The sequence below is a fragment of the Epinephelus moara genome, chromosome 16 (genome assembly GCF_006386435.1).
Source record: "Epinephelus moara isolate mb chromosome 16, YSFRI_EMoa_1.0, whole genome shotgun sequence".
Lineage (NCBI taxonomy): Eukaryota > Metazoa > Chordata > Actinopteri > Perciformes > Serranidae > Epinephelus > Epinephelus moara.
In genome coordinates, this window is record NC_065521.1 from 19,826,726 (window position 1) to 19,846,879 (window position 20,154).

At 39.7% G+C, this 20,154-nt stretch overlaps 1 protein-coding gene across 4 annotated transcripts in view; it reads right to left on the bottom strand.

The window, feature by feature from the left end:
* The window catches only part of ubr4 (ubiquitin protein ligase E3 component n-recognin 4), a 54,996-nt gene that overhangs the window by 34,595 nt on the left and 247 nt on the right, over window positions 1–20,154 (bottom strand). For all 4 annotated transcript variants that reach the window (XM_050064106.1, XM_050064105.1, XM_050064104.1 and 1 more), the window contains exons 2-28: window positions 17,111–17,208; window positions 16,842–16,945; window positions 16,461–16,590; window positions 15,958–16,103; window positions 15,645–15,744; window positions 15,266–15,407; window positions 14,941–15,065; window positions 14,537–14,661; window positions 14,185–14,244; window positions 13,799–13,989; window positions 13,399–13,498; window positions 12,747–12,884; window positions 12,220–12,337; window positions 6,627–6,814; window positions 6,303–6,459; window positions 6,070–6,155; window positions 5,758–5,927; window positions 5,098–5,377; window positions 4,281–4,413; window positions 2,887–2,966; window positions 2,674–2,802; window positions 2,164–2,346; window positions 1,845–1,967; window positions 1,508–1,737; window positions 1,138–1,256; window positions 928–1,025; window positions 294–451 (exon numbers count right to left, since the gene is read on the bottom strand). In XM_050064106.1, the coding sequence (XP_049920063.1) occupies window positions 294–451; window positions 928–1,025; window positions 1,138–1,256; window positions 1,508–1,737; window positions 1,845–1,967; window positions 2,164–2,346; window positions 2,674–2,802; window positions 2,887–2,966; window positions 4,281–4,413; window positions 5,098–5,377; window positions 5,758–5,927; window positions 6,070–6,155; window positions 6,303–6,459; window positions 6,627–6,814; window positions 12,220–12,337; window positions 12,747–12,884; window positions 13,399–13,498; window positions 13,799–13,989; window positions 14,185–14,244; window positions 14,537–14,661; window positions 14,941–15,065; window positions 15,266–15,407; window positions 15,645–15,744; window positions 15,958–16,103; window positions 16,461–16,590; window positions 16,842–16,945; window positions 17,111–17,208 (3,711 nt within the window). The remainder of the gene's footprint in view (window positions 1–293; window positions 452–927; window positions 1,026–1,137; window positions 1,257–1,507; window positions 1,738–1,844; window positions 1,968–2,163; window positions 2,347–2,673; window positions 2,803–2,886; window positions 2,967–4,280; window positions 4,414–5,097; window positions 5,378–5,757; window positions 5,928–6,069; window positions 6,156–6,302; window positions 6,460–6,626; window positions 6,815–12,219; window positions 12,338–12,746; window positions 12,885–13,398; window positions 13,499–13,798; window positions 13,990–14,184; window positions 14,245–14,536; window positions 14,662–14,940; window positions 15,066–15,265; window positions 15,408–15,644; window positions 15,745–15,957; window positions 16,104–16,460; window positions 16,591–16,841; window positions 16,946–17,110; window positions 17,209–20,154) is intronic.

Consider the following 20,154-nt stretch of genomic DNA (forward strand, 5'->3'; position numbering starts at 1 on the left):
CAGCAATATTAACTAATGTTTACAGGTTTTTCATGAATACATTTTACTTATCACATTCTTTATGTTATATTTTGAATGACTTAGATTTAAACTCAGAGCATTTCTATGATTCAGAATCTGAGCTGGGATTGCCTGCACAAGGCTCTCAACTGGAATTAGATTACAACACTCACAGAGAGACCTCATTCTGTGCTCAGAACGCCATTACATTTCATTAAACAGATGTCTGCTCCAATATTAATGCTCTGAATGTCATATACAGCACCTTTAAATCGGACTGGACAAGCACTTACACAATGAGGTCGCCAGTGAGGCGAACCAAAGAGAGTAGGATGTGTTTAAGAGAAGAGGCCAGAGGCAACGACTGACAACTCAGTGTGCCCAGGTGAGCTGCTTGGATGGCACTGATGTAGCTCTCTGATGGAATGGTATCATTGGCAAATGCATTTCGCTGAGAAAGAAAAAACACAAGACTATTAGTCTTATAATTGCTGATACAATTATTTTTCTTAAATGACATACTGAGTAGGGCTAGGCAATATGGGTAAAAACTATACCTTGATATTTTAAAACTTTATGTAATTATATTTGATATATCTTTATTTATCAAATGCTTAGATAGGTAGATAATTCAGATAAGATGCATAATTAAAAATTAATGGTCAGCATCAATATAAAAGTAAGAACAATGACATTGGAATTATTTCATCTTGTCAGTGCTGAGAATTTGGGATAGCAGTGGGTGGTAGTAAAATTTTAAATTTACATATCATCCTTCACAGTAGTCTCACAGTCAATGGCATAGTACCAGCCCACTTACATAATAAAGGCACAAATACTAAATAGTGAACAGAACTCTTCTAATATAGCGCTTACAAGGAGGAACAGAGTCAAACTGAACCATAAGCAACAACTTTATTCACGTACCCATGAGCCAATGTTGGGGAATTCATTGGTGTGGATGCTGTTCCAAGTATCACATATTGTCTGTACAGCCGATGGTAGGTTCTGCATAATGCTATGACCTGTGATATTTCATTTAAAATAAATACAAGTTAAAACAGTCAGTGAACAGAAAAGTTGTGAGAGTAAATGTACTGTTTCACAATTTTGTTCTTGAGTAATTGTTTCACGTACCCAGCAGGTTGGCCTTGCAGCGGGTGGAGCCAATGGACAGAACTGCAGCATAACCTTGGAGCTTGGCATCTGTAAGCTTGTTTTCCCCTTCCTCTGGGATGTTCATTAGCAGGTAAGACCTGGTCACAACAAGTTTGGTTTGATCATATTATTCAGATAAACATATCCATCATTTCCAGCAGAGGAAGTGATAAAACAAAAATTTATAAATAAGACAAAGCAATACATAATCCTGTAGTAACCCTGCTGCTATTTCTGTGATATCCTTATATTCCAGCTTTTTAGACATAAAGCATGGCCTAGACAAGCTTGTCTGTTGTTCAGTGTTACTTAAAGCAAAGTACAGGGGTTAGACTGATCCCTTTCTCACCTTGTAAAGGCTGTGTAAACATCAGTGAGCTGAAGCGTGGCAGGCAGTAGGTTCTTTGTGATCTCAGATGACTTGTGAGTGTCTGCCTCAATGGCAACCTTGGACAAATGCTCATCCAGGGAAACCTGCACTTTGGAGATGACTGCATCCAGTGTATAGATGGCTTGTAAAGAGGGTAACTGATCGAGTGGAAGGATGCCGTTGGGGTCTACACTCGAGAAAGTGGAAATCTGCAACAGAATCAAATTGTCAAAGACTGACAGTTGTGCTTAAAACTTTGTCCTGTTTGTACTATAATCCATACAAAAGTCAACTATGACTACGTTGTAATCATCACCTGTCGGGCAATGTACTCCTCTGCTAGCTCCACATCGTATTTAACGGTGCTGCACTTTGCAGCCGTCATCTCAACCAGAGAGGCTGCTTGGTCTGCTTTCATTCCCTGCTTCACCAAGTGCTCCTGTCAGTGATGACATGGGCATAGTCATACATCAAAATTAACCACAATGAAAAAAGAACATTACATTACTGGATTAAAGACACAGTGTAGTATAATGTGTATATGAGAAATCAAAAAGTCAGTCATTTCACACCAATCTGCAGCAATAGTTTTGATGTCATTTATTTGTTTTCTTTGCTTTCAGGCGTCAACGGACCTTGATCCAATTCATGTAGGTGGATACTCGGAGACGTGAGGACCATCGAAGCGTGTGCAGGATGTCGCTCTCACTGGGATCACTGCAGCCATTCTTCAGCTGCTCCATGTAGGCTTTTGAGGGTGGTAAAACGCCCAGGATCCTCCACAGCACCAAGAAGTAGTACTGAAGGGAGCATGCCTCCTGTGCAGGTTGATAAACAAACTTGCATTTTTTTCCAATCCACAATCAGATAATGTCACAGCTGAATTATGTTACTGTTGAGTTACTATTGATTAAAACGTATCACTTCCTACTAGAGCTTTACATTGAAGGGCTTCTGAAATACAACAACTTGGAAGGCTTTTATTTGAAGCACATTTAGGTCTTAATTTCAAATATTGTGGGTGAATAATAAATAAAAAGGTGGAGCCACTGAGAACTGTAATCTTAAAGTGCTGCAGGACACCTGCATCTTGGACTTGTTCACCCCGTTTACACAGTTAATGGTTTGTTGTGCTGCGGTCTCACCATAGGAGTGATTGGCTTGCTCTCCTGTCTTCTTGCAGTGTCAAACTGAGAGCCTGCAACCAGGAGTGAGATGAGCCATCCATACAGATCATCATATTTAACTGCTCCGTTGAACAGTTTTGGAAAGACCTGAAAGGAAAAAAAAGAGATATGTTTGAATACAGAAAGATTTGTTTTACCCATGTATTCATCTATTAGAGGTCAAAGTCTCACTTTGCTGTCCAGTCTGCTGATATCATCTTCAGATGCCTCAGGGGACAGAACGCAGTAGAATTTGGGCTGAACATTTGAATCTAAGAAAGGTTGAAATGCATGAACAGAATATTATTTTCTCATCTAGTACCATCATAGCCACATTGTCTTCACAGATAAGACACAAGAACACAGACAATATGAAGTACATGTATGAAAGTTGCAGATGTTCTTAAAAATTATTTATTTTTTTCTTATTGATCTCTTGTTGTTTTAACTCCCACTTTCTTGTTTAACTTTGTTCTTTTCTTGCTGACACCTCACACAAACAACAGTGCCAAGCCAACGATGGCAGACGCAGGACACAGAGTTAAGCCCCTTTCCCACTGGACATAAAACCCACTAACACCCAGTAACATCTGGCTTTTGTCTGTAGCTGGAAAGGTTACAATCTGCATTCGTTCGTGGGACAAATAATTCTGCAATAGTCATGGATATTTATCAGCCCCAGCTTCGATTGGCAGAAATGGAAACTTGACACCTGGCTGGACACGTAAATTTCTGCCCAGTTCCAGCAGGGGGGGGGGGTCATTACGAGTCGCCGCTGAAACGTTCACTTATAGCCTCTCTTTGGCATTTGAGCAGCTTTATAAAACTCTTGAACATGTAATGGCTCCTTAATTAGCAAGTTGACTTTACATAGACGGCATATCTTTTCAATTTCTCCTGACATTGTGTTGTTTGGTTTGTTCACCACTCCGCGACATGCGCGTTAAGGCCCGAACATACTCGGGCGGAACATACGCGGAACGGATTCCGCGGAGGTCCGCGCGGATTCAAAGCGGACATCCGCAAGCCCTGTGCGCGCAAAGCTCAGATTTTACGACCGCGCGGACTCCGCTCCGCGCACCAGTGACTGCTCGGCATGTATTTTTCACATTGCGGGGATTTTTCACGGACATTTTTACAAGAAACTTCAACGCGGAAGTGCGCTCGACTATGAAAGCCCGAATGACTGCGGACATTCCTCGCGGAGTCCGCTCCGCTTATAGTACGCCCGAGTATGCTTGTGTCGAGCGGGCGGAGGCGTTGACCTCAATCAGATCGCCCATCGGCACAACCCTAATGCACATGTGTAGATACAATATGTGCAATGCATTTCTGAAGTTTCATAAGAGTCAAACTACTCTTTTTCAGAAAATGTCCTCAGAAAGAATAGGCACTGAGGTAACATTCAAGTTGGGACATAAATGCCACTTGGGTAAATACTTCAAACAGCCAGTGACTTCGTGTGCACAGATAATCTTTGTTAATGCTAAAAAAAGGATGTAGTTGGCAAAAACAGTCCATGCTGCCGATGAACTTTGTTACCTACTGTGGCTAAAAAAAAAGTACATTTCTTTCATGGGTCTTACCTGCTGAACAGTGTTTGGCCCAGTTCTCCTCCACCTCTTTGAATCCATAGTAAAGTGGGAGGCCGCTGCGTTTGCCTCCTTCCTGAACAGAACTGGGTCCAGTGGATGGTGGTGTCAGGAGGTTATACTGCACCTATAAATAATGTTCATGGTTGACAGAGGCTTAATTATTTGTTGTCACAGTGCCACACACACAGTCAATTTTATTTAAGAGTCAGCATTACAATAAAAATGACTTATACTACCACTTTCTTTGGCTGTAATGTTACTTTCATAGGTGGATTTATCAAATCAAAATAACTCAAAACAACAAATTACCAAAAATGGAAGCTCCAGTACCACTCAAACCATGAGTTTGAAGCGTGTCTCACCAGAGTACATCTTTATTTTGGCTTGTGTTTTGGCTAAAAATAGAATACAATGCCTTTTTTTTTTTTTTTTTTTACTTTTGTTGGAGGAAGGGGTGAGCAATTCAGGTAGAGCAGGGTGAAATCTGAATTGAGCGCAAAGCAATATTGAGCAGTGCAGCTTTGAGCGGAGGGAATGAGCAGCCCCGCGAGTGAGGAGCTGAAATTCCCACTGCTCTAATCCACCCACATGCTCTGCTGTGGTATTATCAAGATGTGAAGCCAGTAGCTGCTCCAAAGGAATTCACTGGAAAAGTGACTATGAGGATAGTCTCATACTCAAATGAGCCTTATGCAATATTTAGGATGGGATCTTTAAGGCTGCTTTGGATGGGTAGATTATCAAATCAATACATTTGCTGGACAGTATTTTACTTGAATATTATAAAAATAAAGCATAAGCAACTAACCTGCTCAAACAGGTACAAGGGTGCCTTTGAGTAGTGCCGCAGCAGGTAGTCAAACACCAGACACAGGCGGGCCAGGTTGAGAGGCACTGCCTTCAGCTGGGAGTCTTTGCTCTGTGCCACTTCACTGATGGCTTGTGTCACCAGGGTCAGGACTGACCGCCGGCCACGCTCTGACAGATTGTGGAAAAGAAGCAGCAGGAGCTGGAGGTGCTCTACATTAAGGTCATCTTCTCCATGCACAGAACTCTGTATCGTGTGCTGCTTCAACGTCCCCAAAAATCTATTAGAGCAGGAAAAGGAAAGGCAGAAGAAAGCAGAAATAGGTAAAAATAAAAAAATAAAATAAACTGTGTGAAAATGTAAGCTCAGAAAGGACATTTTCTACATATTCTCACATTTGCAAACTACAGCACTGCAAAAGCTGTGCTCTATTCTCAAAAATGAGTAAATATTGAGATACTTATCAAATGGAAGTTGCTTTTTATTCATTAATTAACATGGATGCCAAAGTGAAGCAGAGCCGTTTCTGTGAGCACTCATACTCCAGTTGTTTTTTGCCATTATTATCAGTCAAAACATACAACAGCTTGTAACTAACTGACATTCAATGTATTATGGTTACAGAATCAAGGGCAAATTTTAAGCCATAAGTTGCCATACCTTTCCCAGACTTTCATACACTCAGGTACATCTGGCTCTCCTTGCACACTTGCTTTGTGCTGCCATATGAGGAGAAGTCTGGAGAGTACTGACAATGATTGAGGGTGAATGTACAGAGGCCAGGGACCCTCAGAAAAGGGCGCAACACCTAACTGCTGAAGAAGGGTGCTCTGGGAATTACAAGAGATACAATAATAAGTCATGACATGCAATTAACAATTCAGAAATAACAGGCTCATAAATAGAAGTTACTAGCCTAGGGTTTTGGTGCTGGTAAACAAGACACTGGCTGAACAAAGAAATTTCTCTTACCTGCAGGGCCGGGGATGGAAGATCTGATGTTACCAGAGTGTGGTTGAAGTGATACAGAGCTAGAGAAAATGCTTCATCTGAGGAGCCTGCGGAGAACAAAATGCATTAATCCTAGCAGCATGCATTGCAGTCTACCAATTATGGGCTACACTTCTTTAGCTACTAAGAATACAAAGGGAAATTAGGGTAAAATTTGAGATCATTTTCATGAGCAGTATTTCTTTCTAGTGTACCTTTCACATCTTTGTCCACGTCTTTGATGATGCTGGCTAGTGTAGCCATGTGCTGTTCTGTAAGAGACACGCTCAGGTAGTTGCGGATGAAGTTGTTCCTGGACTTGAGCATTGAGGTGGTGATGAAGTTCAGAATGCTGGAGGCTAAACTGAGAAACTATGGAACAAACAGTTATGAGTTGCTGGATTATCACACATTGAAACCAAAACATTTTCACTGGTTGTTAGTAGAGACATATTAACAGGCTCGCTAGCATTACAAAGAAATACATGTGCCACACCATTATTCTGTATGTTGTCAGGTACAAAAAAATGAGTCCTCACCAGCTCTGGGTCTTTACGTCCAGCTAAAATGTTGCCATTTTCGCTTGGATTCTGCTTGCTTGGGCTCTTCAGTCTGGGAGAAGTCTCCAGAGGTGGAGGTGGTGGAGGTGGTGGGGGAGCAACTTTATCTTTGGTGGGTGAAATTGTCTCTTCAAACCAAAGCCCCAAGATGGGCTCACTGTCATCATCTGCAACAAAAGACAAATAATTTATATACATTTCTTATAGTGGCGGTGAGAAATGTCCCAAGACTTACAAGGCATTTGTGGAGTGGTGGTGGTGGTGGAGGTGGTGTGACCAAAAGGCAAAATGTAAAAAGCATCAAACTAGTTCATGACACCTATGACACTGTGCAGGCGGTGGGGAAGAGCCAAAGATGCAGTAAATAGTGAACATATGGTGACATCCTGTTGGTAAATGTCTACTTAAAGAGGGATACTAGAGAACATTTTATACCTATGTTTTTGTCAAAAGACATCCACTTTTACTTACTAACAATGACTTTAAGGGAAAGCCTGTTTATGTATTTATTTTCCCTTTTTTCATTAAAAAGGGTAGTGAAATGATGAGATAGCTCAAGCTGTAGTGTTTCCCTATGATACCCTAGTTGATAAAAGACTAAAAAGCTGCTCTACAGCATTCCACACTTTCATAGCTGATATTATTTCTCAAGTAATCTGCTACTATAATGTGCACTAAATCTTTTCATATTTGCAAATCTTCAACAAAATTCTAGAATTTTGTATACTTGACATAAAACTAAGATTTAATTAGTCAACATGGGTTCTTCAAAGATTATATTGAAATATAAGCATTTAAACAGCATGCAATGTTCATAGCTGCCTTTGTGTGTGTGTGTGTGTGTGTGTGTGTGTGTGTGTGTGTGTGTGTGTGTATACATGCTATTGGCAATAACGAGACAGACAATGGTAGTCAGGTTGACACTTGATGCAAAACATGTATTATTACTTTCTAATGAAAGCTGTAAAGTATCTGCCGAACTGAGAACACATCACTGCTGTATTATTCCATAGCAGAGAGCATTATGTTACAATCAATAACAATTCACAGGCATTAGATATATTTTTATTTTTATGCACTACTAGTGAACATGCACCAGCTACAACAAATAGCGATTTTAAATGAAGTTAAAACATGATAGATTTCAATTTTTTCTTGACATTTTTAAGATCTGACTTCAATAATATCTTCGTGTAATGATACAAGGTTGGTTCTGTCATATGGCCAACACACTAACAGTTCTCCCAGTTCATATATCATCAGATTTTCAAGTCATAGTGGTGCTCCATGGTCACAAAATGTGACTAATTAGTCGCAGTGTGGAGCCCTACAGGTAAAAAGACACGCTTACTTGGCTCACGCTGTCGTTAAACTCCTTAAGATAAACTATTACTGCGGCGCCATTAAATGTGAGGATTTTTTCACTGTAAGCTAGAAACAAATGAACAACTCTCAAGTCCATGTATTAATCATATTTGCAAGTCGCAGTGGTGCTCTATCGTCACAAAATGTGACTAAATATAGTAGCGGTCTAGAGCCCTGCAGATAAGCAATTCTCATGCCGAAGGCTTAAAAATCTCATTTTCTGTAATGAAAACTGGAATTTAAATATAATTTTCTCATCCAAGAGCATATGCATAGAAAGTATCTATATCTTTAAGGCCCAAAAGTTCTCTTGCTTTATTCTAGCTGCTTCCCTCTCCTGCTGTCCAGAAACAGGTTCTTTGATCTACCATCACAAATGGTTTCTACCTTTTAGCCACTACTTAGAGCTGCCCCTCAGCTATGAAAAAATGTCATCATAGTCTCCTTTGATTCTATTTTCCCCAACCAAGACCTGGCCGACAGGGGCTTCTGGCTGACATTTCTTGTTAACCCTCACAACACGAGTGAATTTACAGCATCTGTCTGCCATCCTCACCCACCACCTGACCCAACTCAGATGACAGCAGCTCTGCTCCACTCTTCATATCTGAGTGTAAAACAAGTTGGCAGATCTGATCATAACACTTTAAAGTCAATTATCAATCCGGTGCACTACTACCAAGTACACTACCATGACCTCAAGTTCAAACATAATGTTTGTCAAGGACAGTCCATGATTTGCAGAAAAGCACCACTCAGGTTCAGATAGGTAGGTCATTCCTTCTAATCAACCTCCTATAGGTTTTGTCAGTGTTTCCCACATATGCATTGAAGTTTCCCAGCAGAACTGTAGTCTCATCAGTTCCCGCTCCAGGACCGCCCAGATACTCCAAGTGGCTGTTTGTTGCTTGGGCACAGAAAACTCTAAGAGCCTTCCTCCACAGGCAGCAGCATAAAGTGCTGCAGGGATGACGTTTTTATGTAGGCTGACACGGGAGTTAGCATTGCCCTGGAATTTCTCACACTCACTAAATGCCTGTCACACCTGAGAACTCCAGACACAAGTATCGCCTCTATCCTGGGTTTTGGTTCCAGAACAGATTCTGTGTGTACAGGTGGAGCCCAACTACATCTAGTTTATCACTCGACATCCCACACTTGATCTGGCTGACTCCCTTCTCACCAGAGAGTCTGCATTCTAAAATACAGACTATAAGCCAGAGGTTAGTCCACCAAAGTCTCTGCTTTTGCTCATCACCCGACTGGCAACACACAACCCTCACACCTATCCTTCTGAGTGGTGGCCCCACGAGGCTACCTATTTCAGGACCTATCAATCAATTAAATATATTCTATCAACATTAGACTTTAAAGGCATCTTGCAGCAGACATACCCAGTTGAAGTATCGACAGATTAATTCAAATACAAAAACAAGAAACAACTGTTAAAAGAATATCGCTGTAAGCTGATATTCACATCTGCATGCAACACACAAAAATCATAACGTTTCAGGTGACAGCAAGACGTAGCATAGTGTGTTTAAGCCCATAGTTTACAAGCACAACTTGAATATACTGTATTCAATAATAATACCACTGTTTTGACATGGGTCCTACATTATTTTGTATCGAGGACCTTTTCCAACAAGTGTAACGAGTAATGCAATGACAGGTAAAAAGAATATAATGATCACAGAAAAAATCAATGAGACCTGAGGTAGGACTAGGTGATAATACCACAAAATCTGTGTAGCACAATAATCCAAAATGTTTAAATCATGAAACATAATGAAAAGGTATTCAATGTAAAAAAAAAAGAAAAAAGAAAAAGGATTATGTCGAACTTTAACTAAAAGCTGATCTGTCTGACAACTACAAGTCTGCATTAAATTATGGCAGGAAAAGGCAGGGGCACAGACCAGGTGACGAAGGGGTGATGTTGTATTTGAAGGACACAGACGGAAACAAAGACATTTACTCAACATACCAACAGGAGCAAAATTTAGTCGGTCAGTTACTGTAAATGTTGTCATTAGTAACTTTTCTCATACATCACCCAGCTCTAATCTAAGGTTTTAATGCATGTAAAAACAATAATGAGCACCCACATGTCAATACTGCTGGTATTATCTTTTGAACCACACTGAGCCACATATGAATCTCTTTGACAAAACACTGTCATTATCATGTCAATTTCAATGAAAAGCACCTTTCAGACTAGAGGCTGTTTTGCCAAAGCGTCTTCATCTGTGGCTCTGTCATTTTCTAAGCTATTAGGGCCACAGCTCAGAGCCTATATTGTGAGACATACAATAACAAAATGAATCTAGGACAGTGAAGTGGACACCAAGTCTTTGACCTGAGGACAGAAAACTGCTGACCTGAGACACAAGCTGCACTTGTCTTCTCCTGTCTTCTCTCTGCTGAAATAGTAGACACTGTCAACTACACTGTCACATGGTGTGATGAAGGGTCAAAAATTTTAATAACATTACTGTGCGCGTGTATGTGTGTGTTTACCCTTCTCACTGCTGCCATAACCTGACTGACTGGTCCACTGACAGCACACCTGTTTCACTGCTTTACTGATACAGCTCAGCACTGACACTCAAACACAAACATGACTCTGCTTTCAACACCTGCATCCACACTGTCATGGAAATCTTAGGCATACGTTGAAGGCATTACACATAGCTTCTGGGGTACTGGCTTGTTGGTCAAATTACTCCTTAAATGATTGCGCTTAAGTGCATCTCCATCATGTCTACAATTACATGATGCCCATCAAACTTTCATTTTAAAAAAAGGTATAAAAAGGTGTTATACTGTCCAACAGTTTCTTCAACATCAAAATTATTAAGAGATGCAACAATATGGGATTGCAAGGTTGATAACCGATAAATGTCTGTTTGTTGTTGCCGATAGCGATACGATAACAGATATTACCTTACAAATGCAAACATTTTTAAACTTTTTGCGACCTAATATGGCTAATTAATGCCAGATGTATTCTCCGTATTGACAAGCATGTATAGGCTACAAAAATCATTAGAATAACTGACCATACTCTTGGACTAATTATGGTTACCTAAAGCCTTCAGACTCCAGAGTTTTGGAGAGGCTAGCATTATATTTCTGCACGTTTATGTTCAATGTTTGATAAACTGCTCGTACTGCTACGGATAACGAGCGAAGTCGTTGTCGACTTTAATGAAATGTGCCTTAAAGTCCTTTTCATACTCTCTGTTGTGGCCTCTTTATGTTTTTTGTCAGCTTTGTGCCTGCGAGGGGAGCTCAGCCCTACGACAACACAGAGAGCCATAGAGAGAAAAACAGAGGCAAAAATGTCACTGCAATAATTACAATTTTCTGCAGCCAGGAGGCTTGTTCGTGTGTTTCAGACAGGAAGACATTCTTTGCAACATAGGTCAAGTCACAGGACTGTTAACCGATTAGCTGCAGATATCCCCAACTTTTACTACAGAATCAAACGTCAGCAGCTCAGAGTGGCTGCTGCAGAATTTTATAGACACTGCATGGTGGCCATGCCTCATGCTCTCAGAGGCAATTGTAGTCTAAAATTCTGTTATCTGAACAATAACAATTTAATTTTCTCACTTTGATTTATTGTGCATCCCTAAATTCTGATGAGGAGACATCTTTGGATCATAAACAGTTCGTAATCCTTGCATTATCAAATACTACTAAATAAATATGCCACTTTTAGCTAAATTGCCAGTGTTAATATAAAATTTGTATTTCACTAAATACCAGTTATATATCCCCATTTTGTTTTTGTTAGAGACTCATTTTGCTTCACTGCATGCTTTTAAAAATGTACACTCCAATTTATATTATTTATAAGGCATGGTTAAGTAAACACACCAGCTGCCTATTTCCCCCATCCTGTCAATACATGTCCTCTTCTTCTTTCAAATGTATAAATGTTTAATTCTCCAGTCCTTTTGTGCTATTGTTCCTATATTATCAATGCTGTGCAGAACAATACGTGCACTGTTTCTCGTATCATCTGTGCCAGGACTGAAGTAGTAATTATGTCCAGACAGGAGTTGGAGGTATGATTATTTTTTCGTGTTTGGCAAATCTAAAGCTGCTATGAGAGTGTATACTCTAGCATGAACCTTCAGATACAAGGAAGCTTTCTAAAGTGATGATTTAATTGCTTAAATCCAGATTGATAAGGTACCTTGACTGCTATCCTCCTCTGTACTGCTGAAGTCATCCTCATAGTAGGTGTTTGAATCTGTAGAAGCGCTGGCATCACTGCTGACTGAGCCTTTTCTCTGGCGTTGGAGAACACAAGCCTGATGGAGGCAAAAACAAGAACAGTTTGACTGATTATCGCAGTTTCCAATCGATTTTGATTTCGATTACACTTTTTCCCACTCACTCACTAATTTCATGAACACAGCAGAATGCAGAGGACAAAAAAAAACTGCCAAAAAAACTGTGTTGATTTCATCATCACAGAATTTTGTATCACAGTATATATTTTGTCGCACTTACGTTGGTCCAAATTATGAATTAGTTACCCTTTTATATTAGATTTAAATTAGGTTTCCCCCTGACAGGTATCTGATAGATGAACTGCATCTTTTGACCTTTTTTCTAAAAGCAGTGCAAGCACTTTTCTATTTGCAATACAGAAATTAATAACACAACATAAACTGCAATTGTGCAAATTACAGATATGTAAATTTATAATGATTGCACCTTTTTGTATGAAGTGGAGAGAAGGGTGAAGAGTAGATTGGTCAGGGGCACGGAGTCAATGAGCCTCTGGACCCTCTGGATGGAAGTGCTCTGTGCCATGATGTTGAGCTCAGCTGGTGGCCCATCACTCGCCCAACCCTGCAGATGGGGAAAGGGAAAAAATGGAATGATGAAACATGGCTCATAGGGAATAGTTCCTTTTGCATATGTTTGTTACAGCTCTTTCTTAAACGTTTAGATCACTTTTATTATTTAGACATGATTTCTTTAATGAAATAAGACAAGACAACCTTACTTGGCCATCTTTATAAATGAAGTTTAACTGGATTGAAAACCTGTGTCTTTGCTTTTATTAACAGTAAAACATCAGACATGATGTGGCCAAAACACTTGGGAAGAAAGCAGAATGAAAAGTGATGCAGATAGCCCAACTGAGGCATAGGAAGTATTTTGGCTCGTCAAACAACATTTCATTCATTGTATTGTTTTCAGAAGACAGGTTGTGTTCACAATTAATACAATGGCTTGCCTTTACTTGTGGTGATATATAATACCAACACAAGCACAACAGTTTCACACATGTTGCAAAATTACGAACATTTATTTTGAAATACAGAAAATAAGTAAATGTATTTTTTGTTGTTTCACTTACCCGGTGCAGAGCCTCAACTTGCAGATCCTGGAAAAGCGAGGTCAAAAGTTTGATGGCATGGTTGGCCAGGATGACGGACAAAACACCAAACCCTTGGTGTCTTCAGGAAAACAACAAAAAGAAAACAACAAAATAAATGCAATAATTAAATGAGCATTACATATAAGAAATATACAGTTCATGCCTTTTAATTTATAAATTAGACAATTAACTCAATGTGCAGTATTGTCTATTTTTAATTACACTGTAGTGGGTAGTAGTTACTGTAGTAACCACTACCCACACCTTAGTTTATAGCCTATAAATAAACTCCATAACTGATGATGATCAAAAGACAGAACTGAGCCACAGGGACACAAGAAACATTATATTGACTGATTTCATATTCATTGGAAATTACCCTTTGCCAGGACCAAGTTTAGGCGATCCTGCGCCATCCTTGGTGCGAGCAGCAATATCACGGACACGCAGGGCAGCCAGGGGATCCTTTTCTTTCCCTTTATCCGCCAGGGCAGTGGGACTCAGGTTGAGAATCAGGTACAGGCTGTTTAAAAGGCACCAGGCTCCAAGAAGCTGGAAGTTCTGGTAATGCTGTAGTGCACAATTAAGTAAAAAAAAAAAAAAAAAAAAAAAAAAGTCACCAAGAATGTATTTTTTAAAAACCTCTGTCACAATTTTTTACTTTAACTTTAAACCCAGTAAACTTCTAAAGTATCGCAGTCTTGGTTAATCAAAAGGTACTTAAATTTGTTTTTTCTTAAACGACTCCAGTAATCTGGTGCTCACCTCTCCTCCAGCTCTGCGGGAGTTGCTGATGGCTTGTCCAATCATTTCATAGATCTCCAGCTGTTGCCAACACAAATTTTGCATTTGTTACCATTTTAAATTTGCTGTATTTTGTTAAGGCATGTTTGCCAAAACACCAAAATATGGGACAATAACCTATATGCAGACCCTGTCAGAATTCAAATGTATCTCCCCCCAGTTCTTTCATGATTTGAAGTCAGTACACACTAAACTCTCTGGGCCTATGTAAACACTTGTGAGTATCAACATAAAAGTTTGCAAATAAAGTTTCAATGTAGTACCAAACTAACATGAGAGCATACACTGACAATGTTGTACTCATAATACTCACACATTTCTGGACAATTGTGGCTGCGTCATTTTCATAGTCCTCCTCTTTAGTCCCAGTGGAGGCTGAGCGAAGCTGCAAGCCACTACCTACCTGCAGGATGGCCATGCAAGTGGCCACACTCACACCTAAAAGGGTAAAAATAGAGTTGTTTTTTTTTTACCAATTTCACTCCACACTATAATATTCAGTTGTTCATTAAACAGGGAAAGAACATTAGTGGTTCTTCCAGCTTGCACTAGTACATTCAGGCAAATATATTGCTGTACTGCTTTATGGTCTACTGAGATAGTTTTTTGTAGAAGAAAACTGGTATTGCAGTCCTATCTAAAATTCCTCCTTCTTTGTAGAAGATTAAAGCAGTTTGAATTACTGGACAATAATATTTACAGAGAACTTTCACCTACCAGCATAGAGACAGCTCAAAGCCAGCACGGTCATGTCCAGTAATCTCCCTGGTGTCAAGGGCTCCAGTACAGGCAGGGAGAGTGTGTCCAATGCCATGGTTACATCTATCACCAGTGAATGAAATCTAGGATATGGGTTTTAAGAATACAAAGTTATTTGAATGTTTGGGAGAAAAAACTTTCCAAATGTTATTAATTGAAAACACACGCAGAAACTTAGAGATGATAATGCTCGCTTAAAACAAATCCTAATATAACGATATAAATAATACTTAATCTTGACATTAGAACATTTTAACCTAGAACATAAATTAAAAAAACATACCCATTGCGGACAGCAGTGGCATCAGCCACTGTGGCAGGCATGATAAAGAAAGAGTTGGCTGATACAGCATCCTGGAAACGGTTGATGTAGCGCAGAAAGTAGGGCAGGTTGAGGCACACTCGTAGCAACTTCTCAGACCCACCTGGAAACACAAATTATGGAAAAAATAACTGCCAGCTCTGATGAGAACATTACAAGGAAAAAAGATAAAGAAAAATGAAAACACGTGTGACTGTCATGTGGCTAGTAAAGGTAAAGGGAAAATGCGCTAAACCTAGAGTCTTTTATATTACCAACAAGATACTTCTGCTGTATGATACAGTATAACTGTAAACATAATAAACCAAAAAAGTCCTACAACAAAGCAACATCTACTCACCAAGTTCCTGTAAGCTTGACACATTCTGAGAGACAAAGGCATTTTTCATTTTGGCCTGAATGGCTTGATCTGTGGTTTGGTCATCGCAATCACTCTCAGCCTATAATTGAGAATAGATGAAAAACATAATCATGATAATTACAACGATATGTTCATTTTAATTCCATATGTGGCTAACTTTAATCAAGGTTAAATGCAAGTTCATTTTCAGTATGTTTTAAGAAAAAACTAACAAGTTGCTGTGGTTAACTTAAGCTGTCCATTACTGACAACACTGAAGCGGGCAGCTGGAGAACTGGTCTGTAACACTTGCCTGCATGTGTGCTGCTGACGGGGAGGCCAAGATGGTGGTAAGGTCAGGGTTAAAAACTGAAGTCAGTTGGTTGAAGAAGTTCATTTGTACTTCTTTGTGTCGAAGCTCTGGGTTCACAGCACTGGGCAACTCCTTCTGATCTTCCACTATTAAATGCACAAGGAAGGACACAATTTTTTTTTCCAGTCACATACCAAAGCTTTCAAGATTTCTTGTTTTGCTCAACAGCCTGTGGGATTATTCTGTCAATTTTTCAGCCCCAGTATATACCAATAGTATCACTACAAAATCACTGCACCAGTCAATATAGCAAACTAATTAAAATAATGCCAATATATAGCCCCAAGTCAAAAATGTCTCAGTTGGCCCACTTAATTTCTCAGTTTTTAATGACTCTGTTTGTTCTTTTTCTGAAATTAATGAATAATTCTACTATCAGTAGTAATGTGTTGTAATCAGCTAAGAATTGTTAAACCTCGGTCTGTCCTTTAAGGGACACTTACCATCTGAAAGGGTCTTCACGGTTTGAGGCAACTTGGCAGATTTCATCATAGCAGTGAAAGTAATGATTTCGGTGCGATCTAGTCTGCTGCAGCCGGTGCAAAGTCCTTTTATAAGAAGAATCAGGTGTTTCTGAAAAAGCACAGAGTTTTACTCAATTTGTGTTTTTATATAGTAAATAATGTCCTTTTAAACAGAGAACTGACACATGTAACCAGAAGATACAAGTTAATACCTATTTAACTTATTAACATGTATAAAGCCAAAGTGGCTGACATAAAAAACATAGCTACATTTCATCTGTGGCTGGTCCCATCTCCCTAAAACTGACCAGCTGAATGCAGTCCTACATCAAAATCTCCCATGCAGTTGGTTTTTCTCACCTGTGATACCGCACATGCCTCATCTGGGTTCTCCAACCGCAGTAATGAGAATTCAATCAATACTTTGCACGCTGCAGCAACTGACAGCAGCTGATTTCTCGGTACTAGAGAGAGAGAGAGAGAGAGAGAGAGAGAGAGAGAGAGAGAGAGAGAACAAAAAAACAATTTACTGGCTGAAAGAAACACAGCCTGTAACATTTGAATGTTTGGCTGAATGATAGTAGCAATTTATCATCTGTTACACTAAAGAGAAAATGAAAAATACATACTTTGCCCACATACTGTGGTGATGTAGTGTGCAGAGAGTGCCACAAATGATGAGTAGAAAGGCTCATACTGTTTGTCGTGGTGAAGGATGTCTGATTCACTGCAAATGACAAGTGGAATATCTCATTAAACACTGTTAAATATGAATTTATAGCATGTTTCTTTCTGGAGAACAGTGTTGGGAGAGACAGAAAACACAGATGATGACAGGGTGTTTGTATGAGAGACACTTCAGTTCAGTTAACTTCATACCACACATAACATTTAGCAACAGTCTGATAACCTCCTTCAACCCAGACAGGTTTGCCAAAAATGCTGATCTATAAAAAAAAATCCGTAACTGATAATCACACATGCAAATGTCATCATTGTCACGAAGCAAATGATGATACATAGTGGGGCATTATGTTTGGTCCTCTGTTATTTAAATTTTAGTGTGTGCTTCTTTTTGTGGTTACTAACTGATGTACAATAATTTCAGCTTCCCAGAAAGGCCTGGAGAAAATACTGTTGTGTAGGCACACTTGTATGTATTTCACATGTTAGTTTATTATTAATGAGTGTTAATAAATGTATTCTTACACATAAAAATAAAATCACAACTGGCCCTGGCTGTCAGTATAGTGACGCTACATTGTGTGTTGCCCTCAGGCAAGAGCAATGCCTTTGAGTACACTATTCATGCAGTCTTTTCTAAAATGTCTTGACAGATGTGCTCTGTGGCTCGTTGCTGTTTGTCACCACTCCATGTTAAATTATGCAGTTAAACTTAGCCAATTTGGCGTCCTAAAACACCTGGAAACACACAGCTCTGAAGGAATGTTTCTGCTGATAAGACTTCAATAGTGTTCTACATCATCTTTCCAGCACTGGCACAAACTGCCCAAGCCAAATGACACCTCTTCAATCTGTGATCTGATCACATACTTTCAGACAGACGGACGGCAGTCTTTGTTAGTGGAGATCGACCTGTGTAGCCAACTCGCTGTTCGTATCAATCCATTACAGGGACATTGACCATGTGCTTCTTTCCTTATCTACACTGTATACTAGTGATTTTTTCTGCAGCCTCCATGGCATCAATCACCAATACAACCAAGCATACAGAAAACACCTCTGCTCACTATGATTACTTAACTCAAACACTGTAACTTGCGATTACCAGAGTTAAAGAAAAAAGGGTTCCCAATAACACCTAATCCATATGCCTGGATAACACCTACTTCATGAACTGTCCACTGGGAAACGGCACAAGGACATAAAGACCAAAACCACACAGACCTGCTACCCCTCTTAATTAGCCCTGCCATAGAGCCTAATCCATACAATTTCTCAAATCCATCTCTGAAAACTATGCTATTACACCTGCTACTGTTTATTCAATCTTATTTTTTTATTCATGAGCCAGAACTATTTCTGCTCTCTGTTGCTTTAAGATAAGGAATATGGTAAATAATGGAAAGACCTTCATTTTTGCTTTTCATCATGACACGGTCTGCAGTTGTCCTAACAGCACATGACTGAAATGTGCTACTGGTCTCGCTACACCCCTGATGCTGACAACTAAACTTTCCAGTTGCAACAGTTCTACTACTGTTAATACTACTCTATTTAAGTACTACTCCTCTTGAAGCACTCCCTCAGTATAGTCAAACTCATACTCACAAATATTTAAAAGCCTTGTAGGGCTGGGCGATAAAATCAAACATCTCATCACTTTTGACCAAATACCTTGATGTTGATATTTTCTTCTGTACAGTAATGCAGCCTTTAAAACCAGGACATGACAAGACTTATGAGATTACAATATTCAAAATCTATGATGATATCAAGTCTCATCAAAGTGTCTAATGCACTATTGTATGGTCAATAAAACACTGATAAAAAATATTTTAGATTTGACACTGTAGCTGACGAGTGAAAAGTCAGAACAGCTCATACATATCAAACGTGTATACAAGCCAACTTTGACGTTTCATTAGAAAGCGAAACTAACGGGTCTAATAGCAGCATTACTGCAGATTTGCAGGCCGGTTGTTGCCTAGAAAAATGAAACCTATGAACATCGCAGGAAGCTCTTCGTTTGAATGCCCAGAGGAATGATGTCACCACTGAAAAGGAGTGTCAAGTGACAACCTAACAACTGTGTACACACTACCAACTTGATAATCACTACTTGGTGATGTATGGATTGGCAGTGTGCAGGGCGAAATGTGCATATAGTACTGTCACGTGGTTTTAGGATAAAATTAATTAAAGGTCCCCGTAAATAGCAATGCCTGGCCCTAACACTTGTTTCCACAGACAAGTAACCCTACGTGACAGCCACTGCACCAGCTTCCTTGTAGTTTAACACAACCGTGCAGAATCGACCTCAAGACATTAGCATTACATTTAATTAAGCAGCAGCAATACTGCCAAGTAACCTTTTATTAACAATACATTAACGGCGACCCATCACCACCTCATCAAAAATGAGTGGAGAGTACAGGGTCCCCGCCTACTTCGAGCCCAACCACAAACACAGCAGATAACGTTAAACTGACTGGCTACCTTATTAATCAGATAACATATAGATTATCTGACGACGTGTTCAAAGTAGACTGAAAATAGCAAGCTCAGCATATAAACCGAATCAAATTTGGCCACTTTAAGTTAGCTGACGTAGTCAAATATTACTGTGGCAGGGCCATTTCAACCTTAAGTTATCCAGTCCGTTGGGAAGGCCCTTAGGTAGCTTGCTGGCTAATGTTTGTGTTAGCTAGCTAATGATGAAGCAGATTTTCTAAACGTTACACTGCGACGCTCATTGACGACCGCACAGCAATAATGTCGCATCAAAGGTCAATGTGCACCAGCCATACGTCGAGCCTTATTTCAATCTGTTCATGAGTTACCAGCCAGAACAAGCTAAATAGCATTTTGAGTAAGTTCGCTAACGTTAGCATATTAGCTAACGTCAGCAACTGACTCGATGCCAGTGCAAGTTAAGCTCGAGTAGCTTGCTAGCCGCTAACGTTAGCTAAGAGGGTAACGTTTCCCATCT